At 35.3% G+C, this 15,163-nt stretch overlaps 1 protein-coding gene across 2 annotated transcripts; it reads left to right on the forward strand.

Moving 5' to 3' along the window:
• Window positions 1–1,411: 1,411 nt before the first annotated feature.
• LOC123549782 (uncharacterized) lies at window positions 1,412–15,163 on the forward strand. Of its 2 annotated transcripts, XM_045338167.2 has the most exons (9): window positions 1,472–1,557; window positions 3,715–3,744; window positions 4,373–4,459; window positions 4,965–5,174; window positions 7,807–7,944; window positions 10,387–10,447; window positions 10,969–11,036; window positions 12,817–12,911; window positions 13,457–15,163. In XM_045338167.2, the coding sequence occupies exons 4-9, from the start codon at window positions 5,001–5,003 to the stop codon at window positions 13,569–13,571; spliced, it is 651 nt and encodes a 216-aa protein (XP_045194102.2). In that variant the 5' UTR covers window positions 1,472–1,557; window positions 3,715–3,744; window positions 4,373–4,459; window positions 4,965–5,000; the 3' UTR covers window positions 13,572–15,163. The 2 variants fall into 2 exon arrangements, with proteins under 2 accessions (XP_045194101.2, XP_045194102.2); XM_045338166.2 differs by lacking the exon at window positions 3,715–3,744 and having other exon boundaries at window positions 1,412–1,557.

Below are 15,163 nucleotides of genomic sequence, written 5' to 3' on the forward strand. Positions count from 1 at the left end.
GCAAGATATGTCTAACCATTGAAGTTTAATCTTGAAGTATCTAAATGCATAATCTGAAAGTGTAGAGCATTGGTAAATATCCAAACGAACCTTAACAAGTTTTTACTTGGTCTTTTTTCACGAAACATTGTGATTCGTTCTATATATTGAGTGCAGTTAAATGGTAATTTTGTTCCCATTTAAAAGATTTCTTTTTTGCGTCGAGTTTTGGTTCACCAACTAATGTGAAATACACTCGATGACTGCTTCCTGGACACTAACCAGTACTCTCACCGAAAGAAGGGACTGTTGGAGTTACGGTCAAAATCCGCTGACAGGACCCGACCCCGCGACCTCCGGATTACGAGACATCTGTACAAAAATGAAAAAATGGTAAACTTTGTATCTCGATTCTACTCTATATAGTTTTGAACTAATTTGAATATAACTTAAGTAAGTCAGTTTATTCAGAGATTACTTGCAAACTTGAAAAAAAGAAAAAAAAAAAGATGTTAAAACATCATAGCAACCTGCCGAATATGAAATCGAATATTGAAAGTACAAAGACTATGCCAAAAACTGCAATGTACCACAATATATTCAATGTGTGACTTTCATCGTACGTCAATTCAGTCGACTAAGTTCAAGAGATACTCAGAATACTGCGTGAACAAACCTATCTCACAATTTGTTTCTATATATTTATACAGGAATATTTTAAAAATATGGGGTACAGTATGTAACACTTTTCAATATTCAACGCTGCATTCTTCGTGCGTAATCGGTATCCCGACCTATCCTAAATTTTTTACATGACCCTAAATGTTTTATGGTCTTTGAGATTTTTTAAAAAATTTTAATAAAAAGTGCTCATTCTATTCTTTAAAAATTGTCAGTGATATTAGAAATTACTCGTATTCATTTTCTTTCTTTTTTTGACATAAAAATAATTTCTGTAAAGTCTCATTGAACAAAAAAGTATCATAAAAAAAACCTGCCTATTTACTAACTATTTTTAGGCATGTTACCGGACACAAAGAATTATTTAGGGAATGCACAGGTGAAACAAAAACTCTTTGAGGCCCGAGAGGATATCCTTTCTTCGAAATATAACAATTTTTTGGACAAAACGATACAAAATATCGGGAACTAATTATAGAAGGCTCGTCAAAACAACGCTATGTATAACGACTTCCTGTGTACAAGTTTACAAATTATATTAAGACGTTTTTGCAACCAGAAAGAACACAGTCTTAACCAATTCATCAAAGAAGTTCCTCGCGGGCATCATAAAGTTCAGTGTTTTTTTGTTTTTTTTTTACTAAATTCTAAAGTCGATATGGACACGATATCATTCGTAATTATATTAGCCTTCCGTCCGTAAGTTTCCGGTGGTTTCCGTACAATCGGAATCGGCTATTTCCGTGGTTTCGGCAGGGCCGGGTTGGGCCGGGTTTTATTAATAACCCTTTATTTCGCTATTCAGTCATACCTCTAATATACCATTATTTACTAATATGGTATGGTGGAGGATTTTCCTCAGCAACAAAAATGCATACTGGGCTGGTCAGCTTATTCGTAAGTGAAGCTAACTTCTTTGTTTATAAAAGAGACAAATGTATTGAAAATAGTTAATTACAAGTGAATTCTACAATTTGATGCAAGGAATGAGAATGTCACATTTATTCGTACTCAAAACTATTCATACCATGTGGTTATACCAGTGAAAAATCACATATATATTTTACTGGTAGTTCATGAAAGACCATGCACATGAGAATAAAAATTTACAGATAGATATTGCTGAAACTTGCATTTTATTAATTCAAATTCTGTCTGGAAAAATGTTAATTCCATAAAAAGCTTATGCTGTCAAGGGCCTAAATTCTTTAATGCTGAAAATGCAGTAATCTATTCGAGACAATTAAAAATATACTTTGGTAAAAGATTTATTTGTAGGCAGTGGCTAGGTAGCCGGTTCCGTCTACCTAGACCTTTAGTCTACGTAGCCGGTTCCGGCTACCTAGACTAAAGGTCTAAGTAGCCGGTTCTATATAGCGTATATTAAATATAAGTCAAGGTAGCCGGTGTATTATAAAGGATCATTATAGTACTTGAGTAAATTACATTTCTTTTAGTATGTGTTTAACCTGTTTATTTCGCTGTATTTACGCACTCCTATCATATCGGCCGACATTTTGTTATGTTAAAACATACTCGATATATATTTGAGATACCGTGATTCATTCTTAAAATAAAACAAAATAAGTACTAAAAAGAAGGACAAAACAAAGAGCATAAACGTACATCTGTGTCTTTCAAAAATTGAGTGACCCTGCGTACATTAAATGATGCGGCTCTACTGGACATTCCATGTGCCTTTTTAAAGTGATAATTGTAAATGATCATCACTTTCGCACCTCTACGTGCGTCTTTAATTAATTAATTACTACATAATTTCTCCGCCAATTTGTTTAGTAGTCAATAAGCTTGACTGGTTCTAATTGTTTGTTTGAACATACGACCTCTTTATTCTAAGGCAGCGTATACTAAATGTGAAAGATAATTACATATCAAAAGACCTAATGCTAAAAGATCGCCGACAATTAACATATAATCAAATATGTTTTTTATATACATTTGTGTATAACAAACTACGAAAAATCATTAAAAACTTTATTTTCAGAATTTAAAAACACGCCGATGACGATAACGGCTCTGATCATTTGTTGATAACACAACAAAATATCGGCCGATATTTTGTGAGTGCGTAGATACGGCAAAATGAACTGGTAAATCACTAATAGTAAATAATAAATCACAAGAAATGTAATTTATTTTACTTATATAATGATCCTTTGTAATACAGTTTATCAAAGACGGCTACCTTGACTTACATGTTCATAGTACGATATGTATATGTATATATATAGAGAGCTGGCTACCTAGACCTTTAGTCTAGGTAGCCGGAATCGGCTACGTAGACCTTTGGTCTAGGTAGACGGAACCAGCTACCTAGCCACTGCCTTATTTGTAAATGTATGTAATGAAATACACAGTTATTTATCACTTAGGTCAGATAGATCTAGTTAATTAGTCCAAATAATAGGACGTTTCGGGACAGCATGATAACATTTTGACGGTCGATCGCTGTCTCCATCACGTCCAAACTTATTCTGCAGATTTCTGTTAGGAAATCCCAAATGAAATCCGTTGGGAACGTTTTCTGGTACATGTACAAAGTATTTGTAATGATTACATCTCTGATAATGAATTTATGTTGACCATTGGTTATTTAAAGCATAAACTTGCCTCGCTGACATTTATAAATAAATGTGCTATATTTTGTGTTTTGTTTCTGCAATTTAGTGTCATCGGCAGTTTGCGGTTTATTGTAACTGGTGTCAGGGTATATATCTCCTCGCACCAGTAAATGTCACATCATATTTTCGAAGATTTAAGTCTCTTATTCATAAATATGGATTGAATTCAACCAATTTGAAGTTTCTACATGAATATTAATGTTTAATTTATTAAAGCATTTAAGTCTGACCAGTATATTGTGACTTGTTTGGACTTTTTAATGTCTTCATTTTCTTAACAGTAAAATTCAGATACGAGTAAGGCTTAGAGGGATGAGAACTATAAAATATCAGATCATAAAATAAGTCATCCCGAAAAGCCAAATGAGTTAGGCTAATAGTTAATATGTTTGATACAAAATTTTGTTTGCAGATAAGCATTGTTATCTTCAGAGAATAACAGGTAAAATTATATTAAATCATTACTTATTCATTAAGAAATCGGTAACCGGATGGCTAGAAAATCCCCTGAGGATTTGCTAGACGTCCGGTAACCAGAAGGCTGGAACACAGGCTAGGCATCCCATCTGGTTACTGGACATGTGGAACAGCTAGCACTTCCTTTTAAATTCTACAAGTTGGTAATGCTGAAGAGTCAAATCGAAATCCACGGGAATACGAGAAACTCTTGGTCCATTTCTGAGGTTGGGGGTGGTAATAGTCTAAATAATGAGACCTCGGGTAGACCTATTTTACATTTTGATATTTTACGTTGTCTACCCGGAGGCGGATATCGACAAGTCAAAAAAATATAACGATATTCAACTCTCGAGTACAATTATTTGGACTAGGGGTGGTAACAGATTCTGTATCAATACAATTAAATGGGATAATTTCTGTGTCTAGAAAACAACAAAGATTATATCATTTGACAACTTTAAGGCAAAAAAAACGACAGTATGCATGAGAAACACTGAGAATATGTGAAATGAGGATACAAGTTATATTGCAGCATATTTGCATATATACAGTAATTAAGACACACAGCTGTGAAATCCAAATATATCATAATATGCCATGTTATCTTTCAGACTGTGTTCCAGCTGGTTTTCAGCTTTGTTTCTAGCTTTGAATGTTCACGTGGTCATTCCAGAATTGTCAGGGACTTTGTAAATCATGTAAGTTTGGTTTAAACAATATTTATTTTCCAAATATGTATCATACAAACATATATTAATGTGATAGGATTGAGGAGTAAGCTAAAAGCTTGTATTAAAACCTCTTTCCATGTAAGTTTGAACGTAATAATCATTATAATGTTGTAATTTTTATACAGTCACACACTAGTGAATTAATTAATTGTAAATCTTTACGAAAGGAACCTATCTGGCAAAATATTACATGAATGCAGCAACTATATGTCATAGTTTCCAAAGTGAAAGTTTCAATGGTTATTTTTTATCTGATGTCCTAATGATATATTCTTTAAATTGAACTGTATATTTGATTGCATTTTGAGAAAATACTTCTCCTTGCACTTTGAACTTTACACTCACTGCCACTGTTTTAGAAATTCCCGAGTTCTATCACTCTGTTGGTTCAATGTGAATAATTTGATTTTTGAGCTGACGAAATACTTGCTGAAGCTATATGGTAAACATTTATTTATATGTAATATTTCAGCATTTGAAACCTGTTTATAGAACACACAATGTTGAAATGCCAAGGTCGTGTCCATTTCATGGAGAGAGGGATATTTACCACGAACACGAGAGTCATAAAACCGAGGAGGGATATGGGAAATGGTGTTGTGAATACTGTGGCAAAATGTTCTATGCCGAGATGTACCTTGATAAACATTTAAACAACAGACATGCTGACCATCTTTATGTTGTAAGAGTCTCATATATGATTAAGTTTATGAAATTCTTTTTGTCCTGATCAGTTACATTTTTATCAGGAAGAAGTTTGTGTTACTATATTCAGATATCAGATTCAGTCTTATTTATAAACATTCAAAGCAATAATTTTGAACTTCAAATACTTCATGAATGATTTTAGGCATTAACTTGGAATTTATCACTCGTCACCCTGGGGGTCACTTGTTATGGATCTCATTATCATGTGTTGTCCATCCGTCAACATTTTCTAAAAAAATCTTCTTCTTGAAAACCACTGGGCAGAATTACACCAAACTTCACAGGAATGATCCTTGGGTGGTCCCCTTTCAACATTTTTCAAAGAATTTAATTCCATGTAGAACTCTGGTTGCCATGGCAACCGAAAGGAAAAACTTAAAAAATCTTCTTGTCTAAAACTGCAAAGCGTAGAGCCTTGATATTTGGCATGTGACATCATCTTATGGTCCTCTATCAAGGTTATTCAAACTGTGCCCCAGGGGTGAAAAGAGGCCACGTCACGGGGGTCACAAGTTTTACATAGACATATATAGTAAAAAACTTTAAAAATCTTCTTGTCTAAAACCACAAGACCTAGGCCTTTGATATTTGGTATGTAGCATTGCCTTGTTGTCTTCTACCAAAATTGTTCAAATTATGCCCCTGGGGCGAAAAGAGGCCCTGCCCCGGGGGTTCTCAAGTTTTACATAGACTTATATAGGAAAAAAAACTTGAAAAATCTTCTTGCCTGAAAATGCAAGGCCTACGCTTTTGGTATTAAGTATGTTGCCTTCCTAGTGTTTATCTACCAAATTTGTTCAAATTATGTCCCTAGGGTACCAAAATAGAAAAAGTGGAAACTCCACAGGTCGCTCAACGTGACAAAAACGAAAATGTTGCAGGCTTTGTTTGACATAGACTTACATAGGAAAAAAAAATAAAGATCTTCTTGTCAGAAAGTTCAAGGCCTAGGCCTTTGATATTTGGTATGTAGCATTGCCTGGTGGATCTCTAACAAGTTTGTTCAAATTATGGCCCTGTGATGAAAAGAGGCCCCGCCCTGGGGGTCACTTGTTATAAATATGAGTTATATAGGAAAAAATACTTCAAATATTATCAGATCATATTTCCTAAACTGTTTAATTATAATTACCTGATGACCCCAAGTGACCTACTGACCTACTTTCTTGTTTTTAGCTCACCTGAGCACAAAGTGCTCAGAGTGAGGTATTGTGATCACTCACCGTCCGGCGTCCGTCCGTCGTCCGTCCGTCCGTCCGTCCACACTTTCCTTTAAACAACATCTCCTCCTAAACCAACAGGCCAATTTTGATGAAACTTCACAGGGTTGTTCCTTGGATGATCTTCTTTGTTCAAAGAATTGAATTCCATACAGAATTCTGGTTGCCATGGCAACCAAAAGTAAAAACTTTAAAAATCTTCTTCTCAAAAACCAGAAGCCCTAGAGCTTAGATATTTGGTGTGAAGCATTGCCTAGTGGACCTCTACCAAGTTTGTTCAAATCATGACCCCAGGGTCAAAATTGACCCCGCCCCGGGGGTCACTTGATTTTACATAGGAAAATCTTAAAAAATCTTCTTCTCAAAAACCAGAAGCCCTAGAGCTTAGATATTTGACTTGTAGCATTGCCTAGTGGACCTCTACTAAAATTGTTCAAATCATGACCCCGGGGTCAAAATTGACCTCGCCCCAGGGGTCACTTGATTTTACATAGGAAAATCTTCAAAAAATTTCTAAAAATAAACCAGAAGGCTTAGAGCTTAGATATTTGACATGTAGCATTGCCTAGTGGACCTCTACAAAATTTGTTCAAATCATGACCCCCGGGTCAAAATTGACCCCACACCAGGGGTCACTTGATTTTACATAGGAAAATCTTCAAAAATTTTCTAAAAATAAACCAGAAGGCCTAGGTCTTAGATATTTGACATGTAGCATTGCCTAGTAGACTTCTACAAAATTTATTCAAATCATGACCCCCGGGGTCAAATTGACCCCGCCCCATGGGATTACTTGATTGTACATAGAAAAATCTTCAAAATAAACCAGAAAGCCTAGAGCTTAGATATTTCATATGTAGCATTGCCTAGTGGACCTCTACAAAATTTGTTCAAATCATGACCCCCGGGGTTAAAATTGACCCCACCCCAGGGGTCACTTGATTTTATATAGGAAAATCTTCAAAAAATTTCTAAAAATAAACCAGAAGGCTTAGATCTTAGATATTTGACATGTAGCATTGCCTAGTAGACTTCTACAAAATTTGTTCAAATCATTACCTCCGGGGTCAAATTGACCCCACCCCATGGGGTTATTTGTTTAGCTTTAGCAAAGAATTTTTTTCAAGAAAGCAATTAAACTCAGGTGAGCGATATAGGGCCATCATGGCCCTCTTGTTTAAGATACAGCCTTGAAATTTGGATGACATGTACAGTTTTGCACACCGATCTTAAAACTGACTTCCAGTTACCATGAATGTGACCTACTGATAATTTAGCATCAGTTTGCCATTTGAAACATGTGGCTCATATTACTCAGGTGAGCGATCCAGGGTCATCATGACCCTCTTGTATAGGTTGATTTAACTGATTGTAATTTTACTGTAGGGACCAGATGCTGTATGTTTGGCTGATTACTGTGATATTTTCCGATGTGATATCATCTCTGGTCGGGTGGAGCCCAGCTTCTGGGATACTGCCCTGTGTATAGATGATGATATGACTGATCTCATTACCAAGTGCAATGTAAGTATAACATAGCTGTTATGGATCTCTTTAACAAATGCAATACGAGTACAGCATAGCTGTTATGGATCTCATTACCAAATGCATCTGAGTATAACATAGCTGTTATGGATCTCTTTACCAAATGCAATATGAGTACAACATAGCTGTTATGGATCTCATTACCAAATGCATCTGAGTATACATAGCTGTTATGGATCTCTTTACCAAATGCAATATGAGTACAACATAGCTGTTATGGATCTCATTACCAAATGCATCTGAGTATAACATAGCTGTTATGGATCTCATTACCAAATGCAATGTGAGTATATCATAGCTGTTATGGATCTCATGACCAAATGCAATGTGAGTACAATATAGCTGTTTTGGATCTCTTTACCAAATGCAGTGTGAGTATATCATAGCTGTTATGGATCTCATGACCAAATGCAATGTGAGTACAATATAGCTGTTATGGATCTCATTACCAAATGCAATGTGAGTACAATATAGCTGTTATGGATCTCATTACCAAATGCAATGTGAGTACAATATAGCTGTTATGGATCTCATTACCAAATGCAATGTGAGTACAATATAGCTGTTATGGATCTCATTACCAAATGCAATGTGAGTACAGTATAGCTGTTATGGATCTCATTACCAAATGCAGTGTGAGAACATCATAGCTGTTATGGATCTCATTACCAAATGCAATGTGAGTACAATATAGCTGTTATGGATCTCATTACCAAATGCAGTGTGAGAACATCATAGCTGTTATGGATCTCATTACCAAATGCAATGTGAGTACAATATAGCTGTTACGGATCTCATTACCAAATGCAGTGTGAGAACATCATAGCTGTTATGGGTCTCATTACCAAATGCAGTGTGAGTACAATATAGCTGTTATGGATCTCATTACCAAATGCAATGTGAGTACAGTATAGCTGTTATGGATCTCATTACCAAATGCAATGTGAGTACAGTGTAACTGTTATGGATCTCATTACCAAATGCAGTGTGAGAACATCATAGCTGTTATGGATCTCATTACCAAATGCAGTGTGAGTACAATATAACTGTTATGGATCTCAATACCAAATGCAGTGTGAGAACATTATAGCTGTTATGGATCTCATTACCAAATGCAATGTGAGAACATCATAGCTGTTATGGATCTCATTACCAAATGCAATGTGAGTTCAACATAGCTGTTATGGATCTCATTACCAAATGCAATATAAGTACAGCATACCTTTTACTGATCTCATTACTTTACTATATGTAATGTGAGTACAACATACCTGCTACTAATCTCATTACCAAGTGTAACAAAATATCTGTTACTGACCTCATTACCAAGAGCAGTGAGTACAACATACCTGTTACTGATTATTACTAATCAAATTCATTATTAGTACAACATCCTGTATCTGATATGATTACCAAGTGCTATATATATATACAAAAAATTACATGTAAGTGTTATTGTCAGATCTCAGTTCAGATAAGATACAGACTTATGTACACCTAAAATATTGATAGTACATATGTTCTCTTGAAGTGATGTAGTCAGAAATTGACAAGTATTTCTGTTAAGATTTGTTGCATTATGTCTGCATCTTTACAATAGGTAATGTTATCATTTATAAGATGGGTGCATCTTCAACATGGCAGCAATAACAGGGCTTTTCATCAGGAAATTGGGAAGAGGCCTTGGCCTTTAAATTTGGGAAATTTATGCGCAATAATTGTCCATTTTGGGAAAAATAATCAACCAGAAGTAAACACCGAAAGACAAATTAAATTTATCTCCTCTGAAACACAGACTAAAATCCAGGCCATGGAACATAATGGATTAGACTGGTAATGTGTCACAGGTGGTTCTGTGTGCTGTTAGGCTATAGTGCAACAAAAAATCGATACCAGACAAATGCTTCCTCTGGAAATACTAAAATGTAAACAAAATCTTAACCATCAGTTGGCATGATTTTGGGAAATCTTACCTTGAATTTTGGGAAATACCTCTATCACAGTTGGGAAAAAATAGTATATTTTTGGATTGGGAAGTGGCCTTATACAGACCTCTGTTATATAAGGATGAAAAGCCCTGAATAAGCATTGGAAAAAGTTCAAGTGTTTTACAGAAGGTGTGTCCATATACAGTACAAGTGATTTCTCATGGCAGATACCCCATGAAGATATTGTAATCACTCGAAGTAATAAAAATGATACTTAACCTTTAGCCTTCTGGTGGCAAGTGATTTTGCCTTTGTGATCAGTGCAGACATCAGTGCAGGCTGATCGTGGTCTGCACTGTTCGCTACTCAGTCAGTAAATTTTCAGTGAACACCCCTTTGATACACAAGTGGTACTGCCTAAATTGAACGATGGACCAGTCCATTTTAGAAATTTAGCAGGGTAAAGGTTAAAAAAATTGATTTTTCATTTCAGAGTGCATTTTCTACATGCTCCCCTATTGATGTGCCAAGAAATTCAAGTCAAGCCATTTTGAGTAAGTAATTAATTTTCCTGAGCAAAAAGTTACCCTTAACTCTCTAGTTTAACGAGATGACTCAGTGGCTGAGTCACTTAGATAGGTAACTTCCTATTGCTTGCCTTTCTGATTTATGGGTCTGAACCGTGCTTGGATGTCTGAGGAATTAAGCTGTTCAGCTTGCTTTGGGACTAGTTTGTGGTTCTATCCAGGTGCCTGTGTGCGCTCGGAAGTATTCCCAGAGGGCACGTTGGATCTTCCTCGCCCAAGAAAGGTTCAGCGTGGCCATATGACCTATATTGTGTTAATGTGACTTAAAACCAATAGAAGGAATAAACAATGAAGTAATGAACGAGTAGTTTTTGTTGGATTGTATTACGAGTATTGCACATAAAAACATTAGAAACTACATATGTGTACTTCAGTAATTTATTACATTGGTATCTGTTTTAAAAAAAAAAAAACTGAACAATTCTGTCATGTTAAAGATGAGGCAGACATTAGAATTTGTAGATAATATGTTCTGGGTATAATTTCAGATAAAACGAAGTCCCAGGTGTGTTCCTCCCTGACATGCAATAAATACTGGTATACAGGCAAAATTGAGGTACAGAAGTAACTTTTAAATACAATAGACAAATGTTTGCAGTATGAAGCTTAATCGTTTTAGGTATAATGTAGTCTGTCAGTTTAGCTCGTTAGGGAGAGTGCAGACCTACGGAACGTGGGGTTGTGGGTACAGTCCCATGGCGAGGTGTATGTATGAAATACTGACTCAAATCATTTGTCCTCATTCACATGGGGAGATGGTAATTGCTTGCAGAGAACGGGTTAGCACTTGTACAGAATCCAGGAAAACTGGTTAGGTTAACAGACTACTGTGACATAACTGGAATGAAGTTGAAAAATGTTGCTTAACCTGATGCACACAAACAAATACTTCACTTGAAATATTTTCAAATAAAAAACAAGTACGACATGGCAGACATGGAATAAGTAAGTCTGCATTGCCATTAACTGAACAAATAGAATTACAGCACAGTGACATGTCTGTAATAAAATAGGTGGACAATTTGGAGACAGGCAACATTAAAATCCAACAATTATATACACCAAAGGTAAATTCATATCATAGCTCCAGTATAGGCATTACATTCTTTTACACATGTATATTTATACACAAGGACAATTTTTCGCCCATCTGATTTTTTGAAAAAAAAAAATGATGAATTATTGTCATCACTTGGTCGGCGTCGGCATTTGCGTTGCCTGGTTAAGTTTTATGTTTATGTCAGCTTTTCTCCTAAACTATCAAAGCTATTGCTTTGAAACTTGCAACACTTGTTCACCATCAATAGCTGACTCTGTACAGCAAGAAACATAACTCCATCCTGCTTTTTGCAAGAATTATGGCCCCTTTTGGACTTAGAAAATATCAGATTTCTTGGTTAAGTATTATGTTTAGGTCAACTTTCCTCCTAAACTATCAAAGCTATTGCTTTGAAACTTGCAACACTTGTTCACCATCAATAGCTGACTCTGTACAGCAAGAAACATAACTCCATCCTGCTTTTTGCAAGAAATATGGGCCCTTTTGGACTTAGAAAATCAGATTTCTTGGTTAAGTCTTGTGTTTAGGTCAGCTTTTCTCCTAAACTATCAAAGCTATTCCTTTAAAACTTGCAACGCTTGTTCACCATCAAAAGCTGACTCTGTACAGCAAGAAACATAACTCCATCCTGCTTTTTGCAAGAATTATGGCCCCTTTTGGATGTAGAAAATATCAGATTTCTTGGTTAAGTTTTATGTTTAGATCAACTTTTCTTCTTAACGGTCAAAGCTATTGCTTTAAAACTTGAAGCAGTTATTCGCCATTAAAACCTGACTCTACCCAGCAAGTACCGTAACTCTGCTTTGATTTTTGCAAGAATTATGGCCCCTTTTGGACTTAGAAAATCATGGGTAGGACAATATTTCTATTATATTACACAAGCAGATTTAGAGATGATTCTTAAAACTTAGTTTTAAAGGTGTACTAGACCTAAATTTCATATTCGAAATCATGAACAAATACTACATATAGTTTATGTAACCATAAAATAAATGTTTTAAATTTTGTGTGTATTAACAGTACTATGCGTTAGGTTAAAAAAGGTATGTATAAATGTGTACTACCACTAGTCAAAAAGAACTGGAAGTTTTTTTACAAACGAGTGTTACTACATGTCATATAATTATGACTGTAGCTCTACATACTCAATTAATTTATATATTTAGTAAAACTAAATATATTTGTTGAGGATTTTCTACATTTGAAGTAATTAAATTTATATAAAATATTTTAGTGAAATATAGCCATTTGATATCTTTAATGTTTTCTTTTACAGCCTTCTCAATGGCGAATGTTGCTGAAGACATTTTGTACAGTGATGTTAATTGGTGGAATGATTGTCTATTACTTCATAGCTTACCACCACTTCTAGTATGTTACTTTATTGATTACGATCACCTTCAATAACTTTCTTCATAAGTCACCAGCAGTTTTAATATATTACTTCATAGTTCGCTATTGTTGTATGATACTTCTTAGTCTAGGGGCCTCCATGGCTAAATTGTTAAGGTAGCTTACTTCAAATCACTTGTCGCTCACCAAGCCTTGCGTTGGGGATTGAATTCTTCATGTGAATAAGACATGTAGTTAACTTATGAAAGATACTACCCAGTTGGCCGCCCATGATAAAATAATGTACAGTGGGGCAGTTGGGGTTTTCATCCAAACATAGAAGATAGAAGGAAAATGGCTGAGGACCCGGTCAGTTGCTCGTGTTAGCTCGTGCTTGAGCCGTCAGTAGTCTAGTCTAGTGAGTGATATTTCACTTTACATAGCACATTGATTTATAGGGACCCTATAAAATTGCTTCTTCATTTAGATTCTTGTCTGTATAGTATTCGAGACAGTGTTGTTCTTGGGTGTTGTATTTTTTACACTTATCACATTTTCATTGAGAACGTTTTGTTCTATTACAGTTCAGACTCCCTATCTGAGCCACAACATACTGAACCGTACAAGCCATATGTGAAAGAAGGTCATCAAGTGCAGAGAAGAAAGTTCCGGAGAAAGCTTGTCAAAGGATGGACATGATTGTTGTTTTTTTTTAATACTTTGAGCTAAAACTAGTCACTTACTGTTGAGCATATTGTAATAATAGATATCAGCTTTCCGACGATAGTTTCTATCAGTAGTGGATATTTATGCACTTCTTGAGAGGAGGGGATATATGTCTGTCGGTTGCCTGTGGTGAGTGGATGACATCTGTTTTGATGGTTACAGTGACCGCGAGACTGAAAATTGGGTCTGATTAACAAGTGGAAACCGTTTGGAAGTTAAATTGTTAAACTTTGTTGGATGATTGCCTGTGATCAGTAGATGACCTCTATTAATTTACGAGTCATTAGGTCAAAGTTTACTTGATTCTTAAAGTTACACACCCAGTTTTTTCTCACTGGCCATCATTTTGGGTAGGTGTTTTTTCCAAAAAAAAAAAATTTACGGATATGTTCAGTATGTATGTAAATTCATCATCTTATGAAAGTTGACATATACTCTTGTAGTAATTCATGTTGTGATGATTAGTCTTTACGTGTAAGTGCTTTCATTTGGTCAATGAGATCTGCTTGTAGAATATAAAAGCATAATATTTTTGCATGATACTAATGCATTCTGGAGTCGCCTGTTCCCATCTAATCTGCTGATGTGGAAAATGTACGAACGACTGGTGCATTTTGAGACCACATGTGCAAACTCAAGTGGCAGCCTTACCTATTATACTGCCAAGAGCCTAAAGTCTAAATTTCTTCAGTTAGTAGCAAGTTTCTTTTTCTTCAAATGTTAAATCAACTTTTAATTTTCATACTTAGTATATGATTTAAGCATCAGACAAAACTAACATTACCAGTAGATTTTTATTCACACAGTTTAATATTAATTACTTTATGCATCATGTAAAGTTCATTTTCAGCTCAACTATTCAAAGAACAGGTAGAGCTATTGGACTCGCCCCATGCGTAGGCGTCCCAATTTGGTCAAGTTTTTGTATGCAAGCTGGTATCTCAAAAACCACCTGTGGGAAAGGATTGAAATTTCACACACTTATAAACTGATTTACATTCAACAGGTTCCATAACTCTATTTTGCTTTTTTTACAAAATTATGCCCCTTTTTTTGACAGTAATTTTTGGTGAAGGTTTTATATTTAAGCTGGTATTTCATTACCCACTAATGGGAATGGATGGAAACTTCACACACACATTAACTGTGATGATCCGACATGCAGTGCACAGGTTCCATAACTCTACTTTGCATTTTTACAAAATTATGCCGCTTTTTTGACTGAACAGTTTTTGTATGTAAGCTAGTATCTCAGTACCCACTAATGGGAATGAATTGAAACTTCAAACACTCTCAGTGTCATGATCTGACATGCATTATACAGGTTCCATAACCCTGTTTTGCAATTTTACAAAATTATGCCTCTTTTTCGACTTCAATATTCATTCATTTGACAAGGCTGTTGAATAGTTGAGCGTTGCTGTCCGACAGCTGTTGTGTTTACATGTAGTTCAGTATTTGGATTGTGTACGTTGTAATTTGCATAATATATATATACTTCTATTTTTTTTTAACTTTCGTTTATCTTAATTGTTGTCTACAATAAAACAAGAATAACAAACAAG

The sequence above is a fragment of the Mercenaria mercenaria genome, chromosome 6 (assembly GCF_021730395.1).
Source record: "Mercenaria mercenaria strain notata chromosome 6, MADL_Memer_1, whole genome shotgun sequence".
Lineage (NCBI taxonomy): Eukaryota > Metazoa > Mollusca > Bivalvia > Venerida > Veneridae > Mercenaria > Mercenaria mercenaria.

Bases quoted from the DNA above. Each gene is read 5' to 3' on its own strand.
- LOC123549782 (XM_045338166.2), top strand. From the start codon at position 1,531: ATGCATACTGGGCTGGTCAGCTTATTC. The intron at 5,175-7,806 runs GTAAGAGTCTCA...ATTTTACTGTAG, and splicing joins ATGCTGACCATCTTTATGTT to GGACCAGATGCTGTATGTTT. The intron at 11,037-12,816 runs GTACAGAAGTAA...TTTCTTTTACAG, and splicing joins GGTATACAGGCAAAATTGAG to CCTTCTCAATGGCGAATGTT.